Genomic DNA, 19293 nt, shown 5'->3' on the forward strand with positions numbered 1-19293 from the left:
AGCCTTAGAAAGTGATAATTTAGCTGGATAGTTTTCTCTGATGAGTAATACTGGTATTTTGCTGGTAGGGGAAAATGGATGTTGATAGTGTAACATGCTGGCCATACTAGGAATAAAGTCAGTGGATGAGTTAAAAACTTATAATCAAAATTACCATCCACATCACTGGTAGAGCATGTCCATTTTGAGGCTTGCTTTCCTAAGACTGGATTCTGAAATTTAATTATTCAAGTGTTCTAATGTTTTGAGATGTTCAACACTTTCATTAAGATTTCAGCTTATTGGTTTTGTTTTCAAGTCGTCATCATCTTCACTTCTGGAAAATGACTGTATACACTTCTCCAAATATTTTTTTGACAGTGTTTCTTGGTGGTCTTCAATTAGTGTTTCCATTTCCTTCTCCATAGGAGAGCAACCTGCATGGCCACAGGAACAAAGTGTCCTACTTCTTTTTCAATGACCAGGAAACCCTTAACATCATGTACATGTTGTTTTCTTACATCTCATGGGCATCCATGGACTCTCTGAATCTTGATTGCTCTCACACTGCAAGACACACTTGAGATCTAGACAGAAGAGGCAGTGTATCAGGGCTCCCACCTCATACTTACTCCTAAGGGAAAGGGCAGGCAAGTCTTTCCTTAACTTGGTCACACAGTTCATGCCCATTCTCTCTCTTTATCCTTGTGATGTTGGCTGATTCTGGCCACCTGTCTCACAGAGATCTGTAGGGGTCCATGAATGGAGTGCCACATGTATCCCACTCATGGGATGCATACTTCATCATTTCTGAGAGCCAAGTAGTCCATCTTATGCCCAGCTCTGCTTTTCACATCAAGAAGTCTTCTCAGCTTGTTGCCAGTGCTCTATTATTCACATACTATCCTAAATCACAGGTTGCCTTGCTCCAATGTTTCATCAGTATTATACAAAACCAGTGGGTTGAAATTATTTGTTTTATTATGTGGCTTTATTTACTATCAAAAATAATGTAGTCATAATAAACTGAAATGAGGTTGCTTGCTGCTTGGATGGTTCCTTTTATTTTTTCCCAATTTTGGCTTAATGATACACCAAGCATGAGTTCTGGTCTATTGGTTTCTAAAGTAGAGTTTGTTTAATTAAACTACTCGTCTCTTCATATCTTGCCAGAATATTTTTTACATGAATTTTAAATTGCTCTGCTGTTTCACATGCTACACAGTTATTTAAAATGTGCACCTTGATGGTATGGCTGGTTCAGTTACGTTGTTAGGAATATTTGAAAAGAGACACGTCTTGTTTTATTTTTCCCTGTTGTTAACATTCAAATTACTCAATTCTTTTGTCATTCTTGCCTTCTTTCATTGCCGTTCAATATCATCTATTCTGATAAGTAATAATGTCTATCATTTATATGAGCACTTTGCTAAGCACACATAGCACTGCATACAAAAATAACACACACACACACACACACACAACTTGTATATATGTATATCCTCTCATCCTCACAGTAACTTAATGAGAGCAGTGGTGTTATTATCCTTGTTTCACAAAGCTGGAAAGTAAGGCTAGAAGAAGCTAAACTACTTGCCCAGTATCACATTCCTATTGAGTCTTCCTGTGTAACCTTGAACTTGTTACACTCTACATTCAATGTGCATGTCTGTTAAAAATCTCCTAGATGAACCCACATATCCACATTCTGCCTTCTTGCATTGAGGCAAGTGAGCCCATGCCCCTTTACAAGTCCTGTGCCATCGAGCAGACGGGTGCTCCTATAAATTTTGGTTACTAACCATAGCTGGGCCTTCGATATCTAATATTGAATATCCAATACTCAACTGTCTTACTATTCTTCTCCTGTCAAAAAGTGGTAACTCTTGCTATAACCATTCCTTTTTTTTCCCTTTTTAAAATGATGGTTGATTTACAGTTGTGTGCCAATTTCTGCTGTCCAACAGAGTGACCCAGTCATGCATACATACACAATCTTTGTCTCAGATCGTCCACCATTTTCTATCCCAAGAGACTGGCTATAGTTCCTTGTTCTATACAATAGGACCTCATTGCTTATCCATTCTAAATGTAATAGTTTGCATCTACTAACCCCAAACTCCAAGTCAATCCCACTTTCTCCTCTGCCCACAAGAGTCCATGTTGCTAAATGCCATGGACATTTTAATTCCTCCTCTTACCTCTAAGTACCAACTAAACATATAGGTAACTCCTCCTACTTTTCACTATTGGCTTTCTATGTTAACCCATTTATGGTCTTCTTTCTCTCTCTCCAGCCATTTCTTTTCAGTTTCCTTTGATGGTTCATCCTTTAAATGTTAGAATCCCTTAAAAGTCTGACCTGGGCAGCCATTTTATATCTCCATGACCATATCTTGTATAATTTCACCTATTCTCTTAGTTTCCATGATCCATCTGTATTCCACTGACCCCTAAGTTTATATGTCTGTGGGGTAGAACTCTACTTTAAACAGTATACCTGTCTATCCAGTTGCCTACATAAACATCTTAAATGGGGATCTCCATAGATAACCTTAAGTTCACCAGAGCCAAAATTGAATGTGTGCTCCCACCCCCACCAAAGCCTTGACATCTCCGACTCACTCAGCCCTCATATCACTAAGTTCTTTCACTTCTACTTCCTTTTAAAATTGGAGTTAATCCTCTAAAACCCTGTCACTCCTTTATCAACTAAGTTTATGTAATATTCTAAATCCTATGTTGTCATTTCAACAATCTTCAGAGCATCTTCACCAGGAGCAAATCCCATCTCAAGAAACCACTTTCTTTGCTCATACATAACAAGCAATTCCTCATCTATTCAAGTTTTATCATGAGACGGCAGCAATTCAGTCATATCTCAGGCTCCACTTCTGACTCTAGTTCTCTAAATATTTCTTCCACATCTGCAATTACTTCCTCCAATGAAATCTTGAATTCCTCAGTCATCCAAGAGTGTTAGAATCATCTTCTTCCAAAATTCTTTTAATACTGATATTTTGATCTCTTCCCATTAATCAAAAGTGTTCTTAATAGCATCTAGAATGGCGAATTCTTTCCAGAGGTTTTCAATTTACTTTGCTCAGATCAATCAGAGGAATCACTATCTAAGGCAGCTCTAGTCTCATTAAATGTATTTCTTAAGAGGTAAGACTTGAAGTTAAAACAACTCCTTGTTCCATGGGCCACAGAATGGATGCTGTGTTATCAGGCATGAAAACAACATAAATCTCCATCAGAGCTCTTGGGTGACCAGGTAATTGTCAATGAGCAGTCATATTTTGAAAATAATCTTTTTTTCTGAGCAGTAGTTCTCACCAGTGGACTTAAAATATTCAGCAAATCACATTGTAAACAGATGTGCTGTCATTCAAGCTTTGTTGTTCTGTTTATAGAGCACAGGCAGAATAGATTTAGCATAATTTTTAAGGGCCCTAAAAGTTTCAGAATGACAAATGAGCACTGGCTTTAGCTTAAAGTCACCAGCTGCATTAATCCCTAAAGGAGTCAGCTTGTCCTTTAAGCTTTGAAGCTTAAAGGCACATTGACTTCTCCTCTTCAGCAGTGAAAGTTCTAGATAGCATCTTTCAATATTGACTGTTTCTTATACACTGAAAATCTGTTTTTCTTTTGAACTCAGTTTCATGAATTATCTTGGCTAGACCATCTGGATAACTTGCTACAGCTTCTACATCAGCACTTGCTGCTTAACTTTGTACTTTTTTGTTACAGAGTCGGCTTCCTTCCTTAAACCTCATGAACCAAACTCCTAACTTCAAACTTTTCTTCCTCTTATCTCAGGGCCTTCACACACATCCTCCTTCCTGAGGTTCTCTGTCTACCCCTCTTCTTCTAAATTTTAACTAATTCCTCTTCCTTTTTCATGTCCCTGGGAGGCCTTCGTTGACCTTCCCGTGCCACAGCAAACCCCCTACTCACAACTCCATCAGCTCCCTCTCCTAGGTGATCATATTTATAGCAGTGTTCCTCCACCTTCCCCTAAAATTGCCCTTCTGAGCAATCATTTCAGTCCTTTTTCTCCCCCTAATTACTCCCCCAATGAAATTTCAGTATCACAGATACTGTACATCTATTTATGGACTACACATATATGTGTGTTTTATACATGAATGGATTGAGATTCGGTTGGCCCTCCAAGACCAACGTTTTTGTACCTTTGGAGCTACATCACCCTTGTTGAGAATGCATGGTTTTGAATAATTTTTATTAAAAATCAGTTTAAATTTGTTCTCTAATATCTTTCTGTCTGGCTATAATAAAACAACCTAAGGGCAGAGATTTGAGCTTCATGCTGCATATTGCCTTATCACTGTGCCATGCACGTAGTAGGTAATTGCTGAAGACTTGTGGACAACAAATACGACAACACTTAGAACGGCTATAGATTTAGTATTTTTTTATATCATAAAGAGGAATATCTGAATCTTTTTTCCCCACCAACCTCCCATATTTGTTGAATCAATTAGTTACCTGTACTTTTAGGTCAGGAGAATATGCCCTCATCCCTAAAAAGAAAATATTTGGTACGTATCTGAGAAACAACTTGTAATGACTACAGATGTTTTGCATTAGCATTTTATTAAATGCCACCAGCAGTCAGGGAGAAACGATGAGATTAAGTTACTTTAAGTGGCTTTTTCAACTCAGAGTTACTGCCTTGCATATTTTTGTTGCTTACGTGTGGGATGGATTTCAGAAATTGAGAGCTACCTTCAAAGTACTTAATCCCGAAATTGGTGGAGATTCTGCAACCTCACTGATTACTCAGTTCATTTTATTTATTTATTTTTATTATTTTTAATAGTTATCTCCCTAATGTAATTTTTTTCCTACTGTAGTTCATTTTAAATTGTTGATTAAACATGACCTAACTAGCTCCTTGAAAAGACTGTTTCACCATATGACACTATGAAAAGAAAGTCAAAAGTTCGTGTTAGGAACAAAATATAGAAACACTGTTTCTGTGGAAAATCCTGAGGGATTTCCTGTGATCACTTCTCCTGCAATTCACTCTCTTATACCTACCATGGATAATGTGCTGTAGAGAGATTGGTTTTCAAGAAAATGGGTCTCACTCAGACATTATAGACTGTTTAAACATCAAAGTGTAACCATGTTCACTAGTCTGAATGTCCAAAGGGGAAAAAAACATTATCTCATGTATTTTAGAACTATTTTAAACATAGTTTTAAACAAAGCTAAAACTTTGGAGTAACCAGAAAATTATCTTTCACAGAAGACAGTCAATGATTCATAGTGTTTAAAAAAAAAATGCTTGTAAACACTATGAGAGACTTAATTTTTTTCTTTATCACGTTGTCTGTACCTTCACAGGAAAAATGTAATTGGTTTCAGAGAAGCCTCTTTTATTAAGTAAAGACAATTTCAATTGCACTTCAAATATCACATATCAAAGAAGCTAGATGTTATTGGAGAAGTATAAGGTTGCCATGGGCACAGCTGTCTTTGTGTATTAATCACTTGGCTTTGACATCAATTTCAGCTCTTCCCCCGGGCCCTGTGGTCATTTGTCTGTCTCCCTCTTGTCCTGCATATCACTAGATCCCACTGGTTTTCCTCTTAATGTATTTCCTATCCCATCTGCAATTCTCCATCCTGGCTGCCAGCTCTTCAGTCCAACCTGTCATCTGTCTCCCAGGCCTCGCTTCATTTACCCTTGTTCTCCTCCAGCGTCATTTCCACAATACAGTGTCTCAGGTGGCTCAGGCAAGCTGCTACAACAGAGCACCACAGACTGGGTGGCTTCAGCAACAGATACATATTTCTCACTGTTCTAAAGGCTGAGAGGTCTGGGTTGGCTTCTGGTGAAGGTTAGAGTTGGAGCATATGACTTTTAGGGGGAAACAAATAATGCAAACCATAACATGCAGCCACAGTTATCTTTGAAAAAAATGCAATTTGCTCAGGTCTGCTTAAAACCTTCACTGTGGCTCTGTTTCACTTGGGCCAACTCCCCTCTCTGGTCTCATCCCATGCTATTCTCCCTATCTCAGCATGGTCCGGCCACACTAGACTTCTTTATTGGCTTCAGCTTCCCAACCCTGCCACCTTTGCATCGTCATTCCTACTGTTCCTTCTCCCTCTTAACTAGGTTATTCCTAATCACTTAACAAATAGCAGCAAAACTTTCACTTTTTTAGGGAAATGTACCTGTCAGACCAACTTATGACCCCAAGTTTTAGACGTTCAAAGACATGTTTAATTTTCCTTTCAAGTCTTTATCACCATTTGCCACTATCGTATTTTATTTCTGAGGTTATTTAATTACTGATTCTTTAACCAGTGTACCCTACTGGAGAATAGTATATTCTACTAGACGATGAGCCCCATGTCTCTCTGGTTCACCTCTAGAGCCCCCTGCTCAATACATTTTTGTTAAATACCTTTATCTCTGGGTTGATCAAACCCAGTATGCTCCTCCCTTGGTCCCTTGGGTTTATCCAGCTGAGTCATCTAGAGGTTTGTCATGTATATATGACAAAGGGCTGGAGGTAGCCTCATGGACCATGTCATCCCACCTCCACTTTGTACAACTAAGGGAGAAATGACACCTGAGGGCAAATTGCCAAAGGTAATCTATGAGCTGATACAAAATCAGCACTAAAAATCAAGTCTGGTTTCCCAGGTCTCTGATATTTCAGGAAATCATTCCGTCTCCCATTTTCTTACCACCATTTTTTAGATTGACATCCTTTTCTCTCTTTTATAATATAATATTGGTATAGAAATGGAACCTTACCTTATCAAGGGAAATATGCTTGTAATTAAGGATTTATCTACCCACGGATACGGGATATATCTACCCTTGCAACAGGAATTGGAAAACTTGGAATGTTTTACCTCCAAGGTTTTAAACCCAAAGATGATTTTTAGACTATCCATGAATACAAAAGCATTCATCATAATTAAGATAGTGTTAATGAAAGTATGTCAAGAAAGAATTTACCAGAGCAAACTCCATTAAGCTGGTTTAATTCCTTCATCAATTTTCTAACAGTACACTTAAACCATTTATGCCCTTTTTAAAATTTTTTCTTGGAAGTTGTGTCTGTAAGAGCAATCCTTTTTCATATACAACAAAGTGTGACTCATCATAGTTTTTGTTCTCTACTGTTAATAATTATAACTTCTAACATTGTACTTTTTTATGTGTGTGTCTAATGTTTCTCTCAAGTCCAAATTTCCTGTGTCCAAACTTGGAGATCTAAATTTTTCTTCTTGTAATTAGTTCATGCTATTTTTAACATGTTTAGGTTTAGGTAATTTAATGTTTATTATTTTTATAAAATTGAATTTCCCCAGACCAGTTAAGAGTTACAAACACGGTTTGGGGGGTTTTCTTTAGTTAGTCTCATCTGCAATGAATTATCTCTTATGAGGTTTATTTTCTGGTGATTATTTCTACCAATTGAATGCAGTTTAAATTGTATAAAGTCTGCTGATTTAATTTTCTTCTTCCTTAAACAGTGAGAACATTTTTAGCATTTGCCTTTGATGATCCAGAGTTGCTCTATTTTCAGATAGGGAATGGAGGTGGCTATAGAGAGCCTTTTGTTTAGATTAGACTGTTAACCTTATAAAATTTTAAATTTGGGAAGAAAACAGTTTAGCTCTGATACTTCCCACCCCATCCTGCATTTTACAGTGAAGGAGCCTGAGGAGCTTATCTAATTTGCCCAACATCACAGAGATAGGACTAGATTTCAAGTCTCTGGACATCCAGGACACATTGAAGGAAAAGCATAACCAAACTGAGCTCCAAACTTGAGTTTACTTTCAAGAGTGAAGAGGCTTGCTTTTTAGTTACCATGGTAACATAACCCATTTGAGATTTGTGTGTGTGTGTGTGTGTCGAGTTTACCCCGTACCTGTGCTAGTAGGGAAAAAAAAAGCCATTGAGCTGATCTTTATGATGATTCAAAACACTTTCGAAAGATCCTGTCTCAGGCTTTATAAGTTCCTGATTGATTGTGTGGAATTAAGTTATTGGGCAGAGAACCAGCTAATGGAAACACATTGATGAAATCATTTTTGAGGGACATTAAATGGAACTTAAAATAAAGCTGAAATGGCTTTATGGATTTTTCACTCAAACTGTTTATGAACATTTATTGCCAGTAAATTATATTGTGTCAAAAGAAGGAATCATTAGGTACAGTGTTCATAGAAACCTTTTTGAAATAATAAAATTGAGAATAATTTATTATCTAAGAATGGAAAGAGGATGGGATGAAGGAATTCATCCTGATGGAAGATTGTCCACTCTGCGGCTTTGGGAAAAGTGAAAAATGGTGTGAAAATCAGAAATCTAGTGAGACTTGGAAACAAATGGTCTTTTTGAAATGTATTAATATCACATTTCATTGTACATGGGAATTACTTTTAGAAGAGGAGTAATGGGGATTTGGCAGGTGTTACTTGATGATGTAAAAATGGATATTTGTTCATATTTCATGAAAAGTTGAGCATGTAGAGAGTTATTTAATCTGCTGAGTGAGAGTCTAGATTAGGGTCAAGGGCACCAGTTCAAGAGCTGAAATGCTAGCGTTCAAATCTTGGCTCCCCCTCTTCCTGGTGTGACCATAGGAAAATTCCTTGACCTCTCGGAACCTCACATTCCATATCCATAAGAGCAGATATTATTAACAGTTCCTCCCTCACAGGGTTATTCTGATGATCAAATGATGGCAATTTCAAGAGTTTCTCTTCATAGTAAGTGCTTTTAAAATGTTATTTTTATTACTCAATGAATTTATTACATTTATAGTTGTACAGTGATCATCACAATCCAATTTATACGATTTCCATCCCACAACCCTGGAGCATCCCCCCGCCCCCCAAACTGTCTTCTTTGCAAACCATAGGTTTTTCAAGTTCTGTGAGTCAGTATCTGTTCTGCAAAGAAGTTCAGTCTCTCTTTTTTTCAGATTCCACATGTCAGTGAAAGCATTTGATGTTGGTGTCTCATTGTATGTCTGACTTCACTTAGCATGATAATTTCTAGGTCCATCCATGTTGCTAAAAATGCTGGTATTTCCCTGCCCCAGCCCCCAGGGGGTGCCGAGACCTAGTGGACCAGTTGCATAGGACTGCCAGCTCCAGGCAGGACCCCCTGCAGCCCAGAAAATCTGCAACAAGCTTGGCAGAGCCGGGAAAAGATCTCAGACGGTTTTTCTGAGTTGGGCTGCCCTGGGGAGGAGCCTCTTGGGTTTCCAGCAGCCCTGCTACCCGCATAAGCCCCCAGGGGGTGCCCCACTCCCTCGGAATAGCTGCTCAGCACCACCAGCCCCCTGGAAGAGCCCCTGCAGCCCAGAAAAGCTGCAACAAGCTCGGCCAGACTGTGAAAAGATCCGCCTACATTCCTAGGCCGTCCTTCTGAGTTGGGCTGCCCTAGGGAAGAGCCTCTTAGGTTCTCAGTGACCCAGATAGCTACTCCAGCCCCCAGGGGGTGCTGCACTCCTGAGGAACAGCTGCCGAACACCGCCAACCCCCTGCAAGAACCCCACAGCCTAAAAACACCAGAGCAAGCTCTGCATGACCAAGTGAAATCTGCTACCATCGTGGTGTGGACCTCCCAGTCCTGTCTGCCCTCAGGAAGTCCTCCTTTGCTTCAAAGAAACACTGTTAGCCCCATCAACACTCCAGAAAAGCCACACTGCCTCAAAAAAAGACTGACCAACAACACCAGCCCTCAGGAAATATTCCATGGCAGTGACAAGGCAAACACTGCCTGATAATGGAGAGTACAATTCCCTCAGGAGAAAGAAAACAACAAGCAAGATGAAGAAGCAGAGAAACCACCCCCAGTCAAACCAACAGGAGAAATCACCTAAAACAGTCAACAATGAAACAGATCCCTGCAGTCTGACAGACCTGGAGTTCAAAAGAGAAATAGTGAAAATACTGAAGGAATTAAGAGAAGATATGAACAGTAATGCAGATACCCTCAGAAAGGAACTAGAACATATAAGGAGGAGCCAAGAAAACTAGAACATTCATTTGCAGAGGTGCAAACTGAACTAAGGGCAGTAAAAACCAGAATGAATAATGCAGAAGAATGAATCAGTGATATGGAAGATAGAATAATGGAAATCACTCAATCCGGTCAACAGACACGAAACCGAATCCAAAAACTGGAAAGCAATATAAGAGACCTATGGGATAATATAAAGCGGGCCAATCTACGTATAATAGGAATTCCAGAAGGAGTAGAAAATGATAAGGGGATGGAAAAATATATTTGAAGAAATTATCGATGGAAACTTCCCAAATCTAAAGGATACTGGGTTAAAGATACAAGAAGCACAGAGGGCCACAAACAAACTGAACCCAAACAGACCCACAGCAAGACACATCATAATAAAAATGGCAAAAGTTAGTGATAAAGAGAGGATCCTAAAGGCAGCAAGAGAAAAACAGAATGTTACCTACAAGGGAACCCCCATAAGAATATCAGCTGACTTCTCTACAGAAACACTACAGGCCAGGAGGGAACGGCAAGAGATATTTAAAGTGCTAAAAGGAAAAAATATGCAACCTAGAATACTCTATCCAGCAAGAATATCATTTAAAATACAAGGGGAAATAAAAAATTTTTTCCAACAAACAAAAACCTAAATAATACAGCAACACAAAACCCAGGTTAAAGGAAATATTGAAAGGGCTTCTCTAAACCAAAAAGAAAGGAAGGAAAGGGAAGAAAAAGAAAAGAAAAAAAAAAGAAGAAGAAGAGGAAGAACTAGGACTGAGGAAACCGCAATCAGAGAGCAGTCACTCAAATAAGACAGCATACAGATTTAATCATGAACATGCTTCAAAGAAAATAAAATTAAAAAGAAAAAAAAAGAGTCATGAAAATCATAAAAGGTGGGCAAGGGATGTTAGGAAGTAAATAACCCTTTTTGTTTGTTTGTTTGTATGTTTCTCTTCTTAATTTTAATATAGTAATGAAGTGTTTGAACTTACAGGACCATCAGGCTAAAACACACAATTATGGGAAGGGGTTAGCATACTCAAAAAACAGGGCAACCACAAGCCAAAAGCAAATATTGCATTCGCAAAAAATGAAAAAAAAAATACACTCAAGCAGATAATAACAGGAGACCATCCAACCAAAAAAAAAAAAAAAGGAAGAATGGAGAACCATAGAATCAACTGGAACATGAGGCTCAAATGGCAATAAATAATCATCTATCAATTATCACCTTAAATGTCAATGGACTGAACGCCCCAATCAAAAGACACAGAGTGGCTGAGTGGATAAAAAGGCAAAAACCTTCAATATGCTGCCTACAAGAAACTCACCTTAGGACAAAAGATACATATAGATTGAAAGTGAAAGGGTGGGGAAAAATATTTCACGCCAATAGACATGACAGAAAAGCAGGAGTCGCAACGCTCATATCAGACAAAATAGACTTTAAAACAAAAGACATAAAGAAAGACAAAGAAGGACACTACTTAATGACTAAGGGATCCATCCAAGGAGAGGATGTTACTATCGTCAACATATATGCCCCAAATACAGGAGCACCCAGATACATACAACAAATATTAACAGGCATAAAGGGAGATATTCATGAGAATACAATCATAGTAGGAGACCTTAATACCCCCCTCACATCAATGGACAGATCCTCTAGACAGAAAACCAATAAAGCAACAGAGATCCTAAAGGAAACAATAGAAAAGTTAGACTTCATTGATATCTTCAGGACACTACATCCAAAAAAAGCAGAATACACATTCTTCTCAAATGCTCATGGAACATTCTCAAGAATCGACCACCTATTGGGACACAAAGCTAACCTCAATAAATTTAGGAGCATAGAAATTATCTCAAGTATCTCCCCTGACCACAATGCCATGAAATTAGAAATCAACCATGGGAAAAGGAAAGAGAAAAAACCTACTACATGGAGACTAAACAACATGCTACTAAAAAACCAGTGGGTCTCATTGAGGAAATCAAGAAGGAAATTAAAAACTACCTTGAAACAAATGATAATGAAGACACAACCTCTCAAAATCTATGGGATGCTGCGAAAGCAGTGCTCAGAGGGAAATTTATAGCAATACAGGCCTTTCTCAAAAAAGAAGAAAGATCCCAAATTGATAACTTAACCCTCCACCTAAATGAATTAGAAAAAGAAGAACAAAAAAGACCTAAAGTCAGCAGAAGGAAAGAAATTATAAAGGTCAAAGAAATCAATAAAATACAGATTGAAAAAACAATAGAGAAAATTAATAAAACCAAGAGCTGGTTCTTTGAAAAGGTCAACAAAATTGACAAACCCCTGGCCAGACTCACTAAAAAGAGGAGAGAAAGAACCCAAATAACCAAAATTATAAATGAAAAAGGAGAAATCACAACGGATACAGCAGAAATACAAAAAACCATAAGAGACACTGACAACTATACGGCAAACAGTTTGACAATCTGGAAGAATGGACAATTTTCTAGAATCTTACAGCCTGCCAAAACTGAATCAAGTAGAAACAGACCAACTGAACAGACCGATCACTAGAAATGAAATTGAAGAGGTCATAAAATCACTCCCTACAAAGAAAAGTCCAGGACCAGATGGCTTCACAGGTGAATTCTATCAAACATATAAAGAGGAATTGGTGCCCATCCTCCTTAAACTCTTTCAAAGGTTGAAGAAGAAGAATACTCCCAAAGACATTCTATGATGCCACCATCACCCTCATTCCAAAACCAGACAGAGATACCACAAAAAAGAAACTATCGCCCAATATCATTAATGAATATAGATCAAAATTCTCAACAAAATCTTAGCCAACCGAATCCAACAACATACCAAAAAAATTTACACCATGACCAGGTTGGGTTCATCCCAGGTTCACAAGATGGTTCAACATACGCAAACAATCAGCATCATACACCACATTAACAAAAAAAAGTCAAAAATCTATGTATCATCTCATAGACGCAGAAAAACATTTGACAAAGTCCAACATCCATTCATGATCAAGACCCTCGCCAAAGTGGGTATAGAGGAACATTCCTGAATAGAATCAAAGCCATTTATGAGAAACCCACAGCAAATGTAATACTCAATGGGAAACTGAAAGCCTTCTCACTCAAATCGGAACAAGACAGGGATGCCCACTCTCACCACTGCTCTTCAACATAGTTTTGGAAGTCCTAGCCACAGCAATCAGAAAACAAAAGAAATAAAAGGCATCCATATAGGAAGAGAAGAGATCAAACTGTCACTGTATGCAGATGACACTGATACTATACATAGAAAACCAAGGACTCAACCCCAAAACTACTTGAACTGATTCATAAATTCAGCAAAGTAGCAGGATATAAGATTAACATTCAGAAGTCAGTTGCATTTCTGTATACCGCAATGAATATTAGAAAAGGAATCAAAAATACGATACCTTTTAAAATTGCACCCTCACAAAATCAAATACCTCGGAATACACCTGACCAGGAGGTAAAGGACCTATATGCCGAGAACTATAAAACTTTATCAGAGAAATCAAAGAAGATGTAAAAAATGGAAAGATATGCCATGTTCCTGGATTGGGAAAATCAATATTGTAAAAATGCATACTACCCAAGCAATCTACAGATTCAAGCAATCCCTATCAAATGACCCATGAACTTTTTCACAGAACTAGAACAAACAATACAATATTTATATGGAACCACAAAAGACCCAGATCGCCAAAGCAATCCTGAGAAACAAAAACCAAGCAGGAGCATAACTCTCCCTGACTTCAAGAAATACTACAAAGCCACAGCATCAAACAGTGTGGTACTGGTATCAAAACAGACAGACGACCAATGGAACAGAATAGGGAATCCGGAAATAAACCCTGACACCTATGGTCAATTTTTGACAAGGGAGGCAAGAACATAAAATTCATAAAATAAGAAAAAGAAAGTCTATTCAGCAAGCATTGCTGGGAAGCCTGGACAGCTGCATGCAAAACAATGAAACTAGAACACACCCTCACACCATGCACAAAAATAAACTCCAATGGCTGAAAGACTTAAATATACGACAGGACACCATCAAACTCCTAGAAAAAACATAGGCAAAACACTCTCTGACATCAACATCATGAATATTTTCTCAGGTCAGTCTCCCAAAGCAATAGAAATGAGAGCAAAAATAAACCCATGGGACCTCATCAAACTGAAAAGCTTTGGCACAGCAAAGGAAACCCAAAGGAAAACAAAAAAAGACAACTTTCAGAATGGGAGAAAATAGTTTCAAATGATGCAACCGATAAGGGCTTATTCTCTAGAATATATAAACAACTTACACAACCCAACAGCAAAAAAGCCAATCAATCAATGGAGAAACGGGCAAAAGACCTGAGTAGACATTTCTCCAAAGAAGATATACAGATGGCCAGCAAACATATGAAAAAATGCTCAACTTCGCTGGTTATAAGAGAAATGAAAATCAAACTACCATGAGATATCACCTCACACCAGTCAGAATGGCCATCAATTAATATCTACAAATAACAAGTGTTGGAGGGCTGTGGAGAAAGGGAACCCTCCTGCACTGCTGGTGGGAATGTCAACTGTACAGCCCTATGGAGAACAGTTTGGAGATACCTTAGAAATCTATACATAGAACTTCCATATGACCCCACAGTCCTTCTCTTGGGCATCTATCCGGACAAAACTCTACTTAAAAAGACACATGCACCCCATGTTCATTGCAGCACTATTCACATAGCCAGACTGGAAACAACCCAAATTCCTCGACAGATTATGGATTCGGAAGATGTGGTCTATATACACGATGATACTACTCAGCACTAAAAAAGAATGACATAATGCCATTTGCAGCAACATGGATGGAACTAGAGAATCTCATCCTGAGTGAAATGAGCCAGAAAGACAAAGACAAATACCATATGATATCACTCATAACTGGAATCTAATATCCAGCACAAATGAACATCTCCTTAGAAAAGAAAATCATGGACTTGGAGAAAAGACTTGTGGCTGCCTGATGGGAGCTTGGGGATCAGGAGCTTGGGCTTATCAGACACAACTTAGATTTACAAAGAGATCCTGCTGAGTAGCATTGAGAACTTTGTCTAGATATTCATGTTGCAACAGAATAAAGGGTGTGGAAAAAAATGTAATTGTAATGTATACATGTAAGAATGACTTGATCCCCTTGCTGTACAGTGGGAAAATAAATAATTAAATAAATAATAAAGTTTCAATCACAGGGGCAAAATAGATTATCTATACAAAATAAATTTTATTAAATTATAAATATATTTACATAATCATTATATTTGCATAATATACTTATATAACATAATGTTTATAATTGTGTATTATAATTTTGTATTAAATTTATAATATATAGTTAAACATTATATATTGTAGTCACATATTATACATATTGTTTATATATTATATTATAAATATATTGTCACTAATAATATAAATATTATATAAACTATGTATAGTCTTATATATAAATATACAACTATACATAATTATATAAATGTAATATTTATATAATATATATAAATCATATACATATATAAAATGAAACTGAATATTCTTATGAAATTTTACCAACTATTTGTGTTTAATAGGGCTGTGGTACATTTTGGTATATTTGGAATGATGCAATTTGGGATCCTGGAAAGTAAGAGTGTATGGGCAGAAAAATTTCTTAAATATTCCCACATGAAATGTCTCTATGCCAACTGGAACTGTCAATTTTATGGGGTTGTTGTAGGGAATAAAAAATATATATGTATACGGTAGTATCTAGCAATGTGATAGTTACTCAAAAATGTTAGCTGAGGATAAGTTATTTTTCACCAGGAGGTTCTTTTAATGACCATATATAATGTTAAGTCGAGGCAGAAAAGAATTTCTGATTTCACTTGCCGCAGTCTATTATTCATCAAACAGATTTGATATTCCCATAGTTGCTACAAAAGCCAAGACACCAATTCATTTTCTTAGACTCATCAGAATGTCAGGATAAATCTGGGGTTGGAAAAACAGTTGTTAATAGAGAATTTCTAGACATTGTAACAATGCAAGGAGATTCATGCTCGCGTATATGCAGGATTATTCTCTTCGCTCCTTACTTTTCTTCTTAGCATCAAATAACTACACTAAATTTATAAAAATAAACACTTCAGAGTTTACTTCAGAGTACAGGATACTGCCTACCTAAGTTTAATTGGAAAACGAATATCCAGCGCAATTGTCTGTGATAAACTGGAGCTTAAATGATTTGAAGACACTTTGGGAGCAGATAAATCAGATAATCACAGTCTTTATGGCTGGAAAATTTCAGCTGGTGTTGACAAGTTGTAAAGATAAAAGCCTAGAGCAAAGTCACGAGCTAAATGTCTAGATTGATTTGGGGATCAATGGTAATACTCAAATTGTAAAAGCACTGGACTTCAAATCATCTCTTACAGCATTCTGTTTCATTGAACTTTTCAAGATCATAATGTAGAAGTTGATTTACTGAAAAACTTTGTCTTAATTGTCATTAAGCAAAACCTTCCAATCTTACAGTGTTTTCAACCATCTAACTAACACATTGCTTAGATGTTGTGTGTGCCGTGTGATTTGTGCCCTGCTCTGCAATAACAGAGCTTCAGCTGCTGGTTTCCAAAACATTTCCAATTGGGTACTATTAATAGTTTATGAGAGAAAAGAGAGTCAGACCATACTATTTCTAGGCATTTTTTTGTTGTTGTTTTGTTGTTTTGAAGCCAACACAGAATTTGCCTCATAGCCTCACTCAGATCTCTGCAAGAACACTTTCAAAAGAAGTTCCTTGTTTTTGCAAAGGCTGTTTGGATGAATTGATTTAATGCTCTCCTATCATGGATCCCTGCCCTAGAGCCAGTGGCAGAATATGTGTGTTTTGGGTTGTGTAAAGCATTCGTGGCATTTAGCTCCATTCATTTTGTTGACTGTGCCCCCAGGTGACGCATCCAACTCTCCAACCTCTGTTTGCTTTTTTTCTTTTATTTACAGGAGCAGAGGGCACAGTGTTCCCTAAATCTATAGAGACACCTAATGTCAGGGCAGACCCCTTCAAGGAACTAAGGTAAACTTCTGACTATGGTTTGCATTGATTAAGTGGCTATTTCCTTTCTCTGTGCAACTGGTTGATGATCCATTCTGAATATCAATAATGTAACAGTGTCATGAATATATAAACCGGCAGAGGTTAGAAAGGATGTGAAGATAAGCTCTAACCAAGAGAAAATTTTCTCTGAGGACTTAAATTTTAGAGTTTGGAGGGGGAAGTTGAATTGTGAGATTTAGGATTCATTCATATACAGTGTTTATTTCCTGTTGTATTCTGTGGTACCACAATATGTACAATTAGAGAACTAGTCAGTGATTGGTGCTGATCAACCCAAAGAAAAGTGGTGTTTAAAAGAGGCTGAGCTGTAAATACAGTATATATTTTTTCTATGTAACAAGCGCCCTATTTTCTAGGATTATATCGTGCTAGAACTACCTTTTGTGGGTATTCCATGTGCCAGAATTAATCAGATATCCCTAAGTGTGTTGATTTCACCAAAAAAGTGTTCTGCAAGGTGGCACTTACCACCAACAGGTAGACAGAGGTATAGTCTGAAACCATTCCTGCCACCAAAGAACCATCCACAGCCCCCCCAAAAGAAGCAGAGAATATTATGTTCATACAAATATAACTATAATTTTTACTCTGTACTTAAAGCCGAGAAGAATTCCGTGAATATTGGCTTTCTTCATTGCTTGCAGTTCTTTTCATTAAAACCCGTCATCAGTCATCACAAATAGCCCTAAATTACTCTTTCAAAAAGACGTCAATGACAAGCACAAGCATCTGTATTACCCAAGTCTTACCACCACTTTCACGAACAGCCCCAAGATCTCTGTTGTGCAAGAACGGCAGCAACCACATTGGAGCTTGTGTTTCCCCAATGAGAAACTCATCCTCACTAAGTGGAAAATGTATCACCTCGTTACAACACCGTGGTACTCTGGCAAAGCCTATAAGTCTTTATGACTATAGGGAAATAAATCCAGCCAAAGGAAGGGGATAATTGCTGGGGAGTAAGAACCTTTTCTTAGCAAGATCCCTTTTGTAGTGAGCTATATTTTTAAGATGATACACCATACTACAACACTTTAAATCTTACCGGAATAACTGTTTTTATCAGGGCATCCAAATGCCAGAGTTACCTGACTCTCTGTCAACTAGATTTTGTGTTTCATTTTATGGGCAAATGCTAGAATCTTTTAAGCAGATCCACTTAAGGAAACCTGTAGTTTAGAACTCTGAGGGAGCTGACAATGCTCTGAATCTTTGAGGCTGTGATGCGAGAACTTTCAAGCCAGCTGATGGGAGGGTGCCCAGTTCCCCTTCTTTTCACAGTCCCCCATAGGAGCAAGTTTTTGAAAGTAGTCAATAGTCTGTGCTTATCACCCCAAAGATGCGTGCTGTCTATAAGGAACTGAACTCTAAATATACTACAGACTCTTTCCTATGCAACAAGCTCTCTATTATGAAAGACTTGGGAAAATAAGAGTAAAGGATGTAGCCCGATGTCTCTTTAAATAGAAAAAATAAATTTTCTGTAGTTAAAAACAAACAAATAAAAACACAATCCACACCAAGCAAATCCAAGACAACTAACTCTCCAAGTGTCAGCCCACTGCAGAGATTCATATCCTAAAGAACGTGGGATAGGGTGTTTGCTTGTCTAGTACTGTAAATGCACTCACTGTCCTCTGTATATAACCTACAGAAACCTTCAAACTTGCTTAAAAAAATTAAGCCTCCAACCTTTACAAGTGAATCTTCTAAGTCTAGTTCAATGAAGTAAAGTGTTGAGGCAGTTGTATTTTTTTAATTTATCCTAAAATGATAGGCATAATCCACAGAAGTTTGAAATAAAATTTTCTTATGGAGAGCAGAAAAAGTCTTTAAACTGTAATTCTAAAACTTGAGTTTACCCCTGTTCAAATCGTGTTGATGCTTAATAGCCTGAAATGACTCAGGAGCCTAGGATGTGATCATTGAGCCCCTTCATCCTTCTGAGATTTTGTTTTGTTTTTATGCCACTTTGTAGAATCTGAGACCACCTGAAAGGATAATTAAATGTGGTTGATAGACTAGCCTACACCAATGCATCCGTGATTGTTTCATATTTGTTATTTAATGGGTGGCACATTTTACTCTGGGCTATGGATTGGTATTG

The 19293-nt window shown here is 37.6% G+C and overlaps 1 protein-coding gene across 3 annotated transcripts in view; it reads left to right on the forward strand.

Moving 5' to 3' along the window:
• SGCD (sarcoglycan delta) overlaps positions 1 to 19293 on the forward strand; it is a 1013702-nt gene that overhangs the window by 890392 nt on the left and 104017 nt on the right. For all 3 annotated transcript variants that reach the window (XM_047774935.1, XM_047774843.1, XM_047774755.1), the window contains one exon: positions 17072 to 17144. In XM_047774935.1, coding sequence (XP_047630891.1) covers positions 17072 to 17144 — 73 coding nt within the window. The remainder of the gene's footprint in view (positions 1 to 17071; positions 17145 to 19293) is intronic.

The sequence above is a fragment of the Phacochoerus africanus genome, chromosome 1, assembly GCF_016906955.1.
Source record: "Phacochoerus africanus isolate WHEZ1 chromosome 1, ROS_Pafr_v1, whole genome shotgun sequence".
Classification (NCBI taxonomy): Eukaryota; Metazoa; Chordata; class Mammalia; order Artiodactyla; family Suidae; genus Phacochoerus; species Phacochoerus africanus.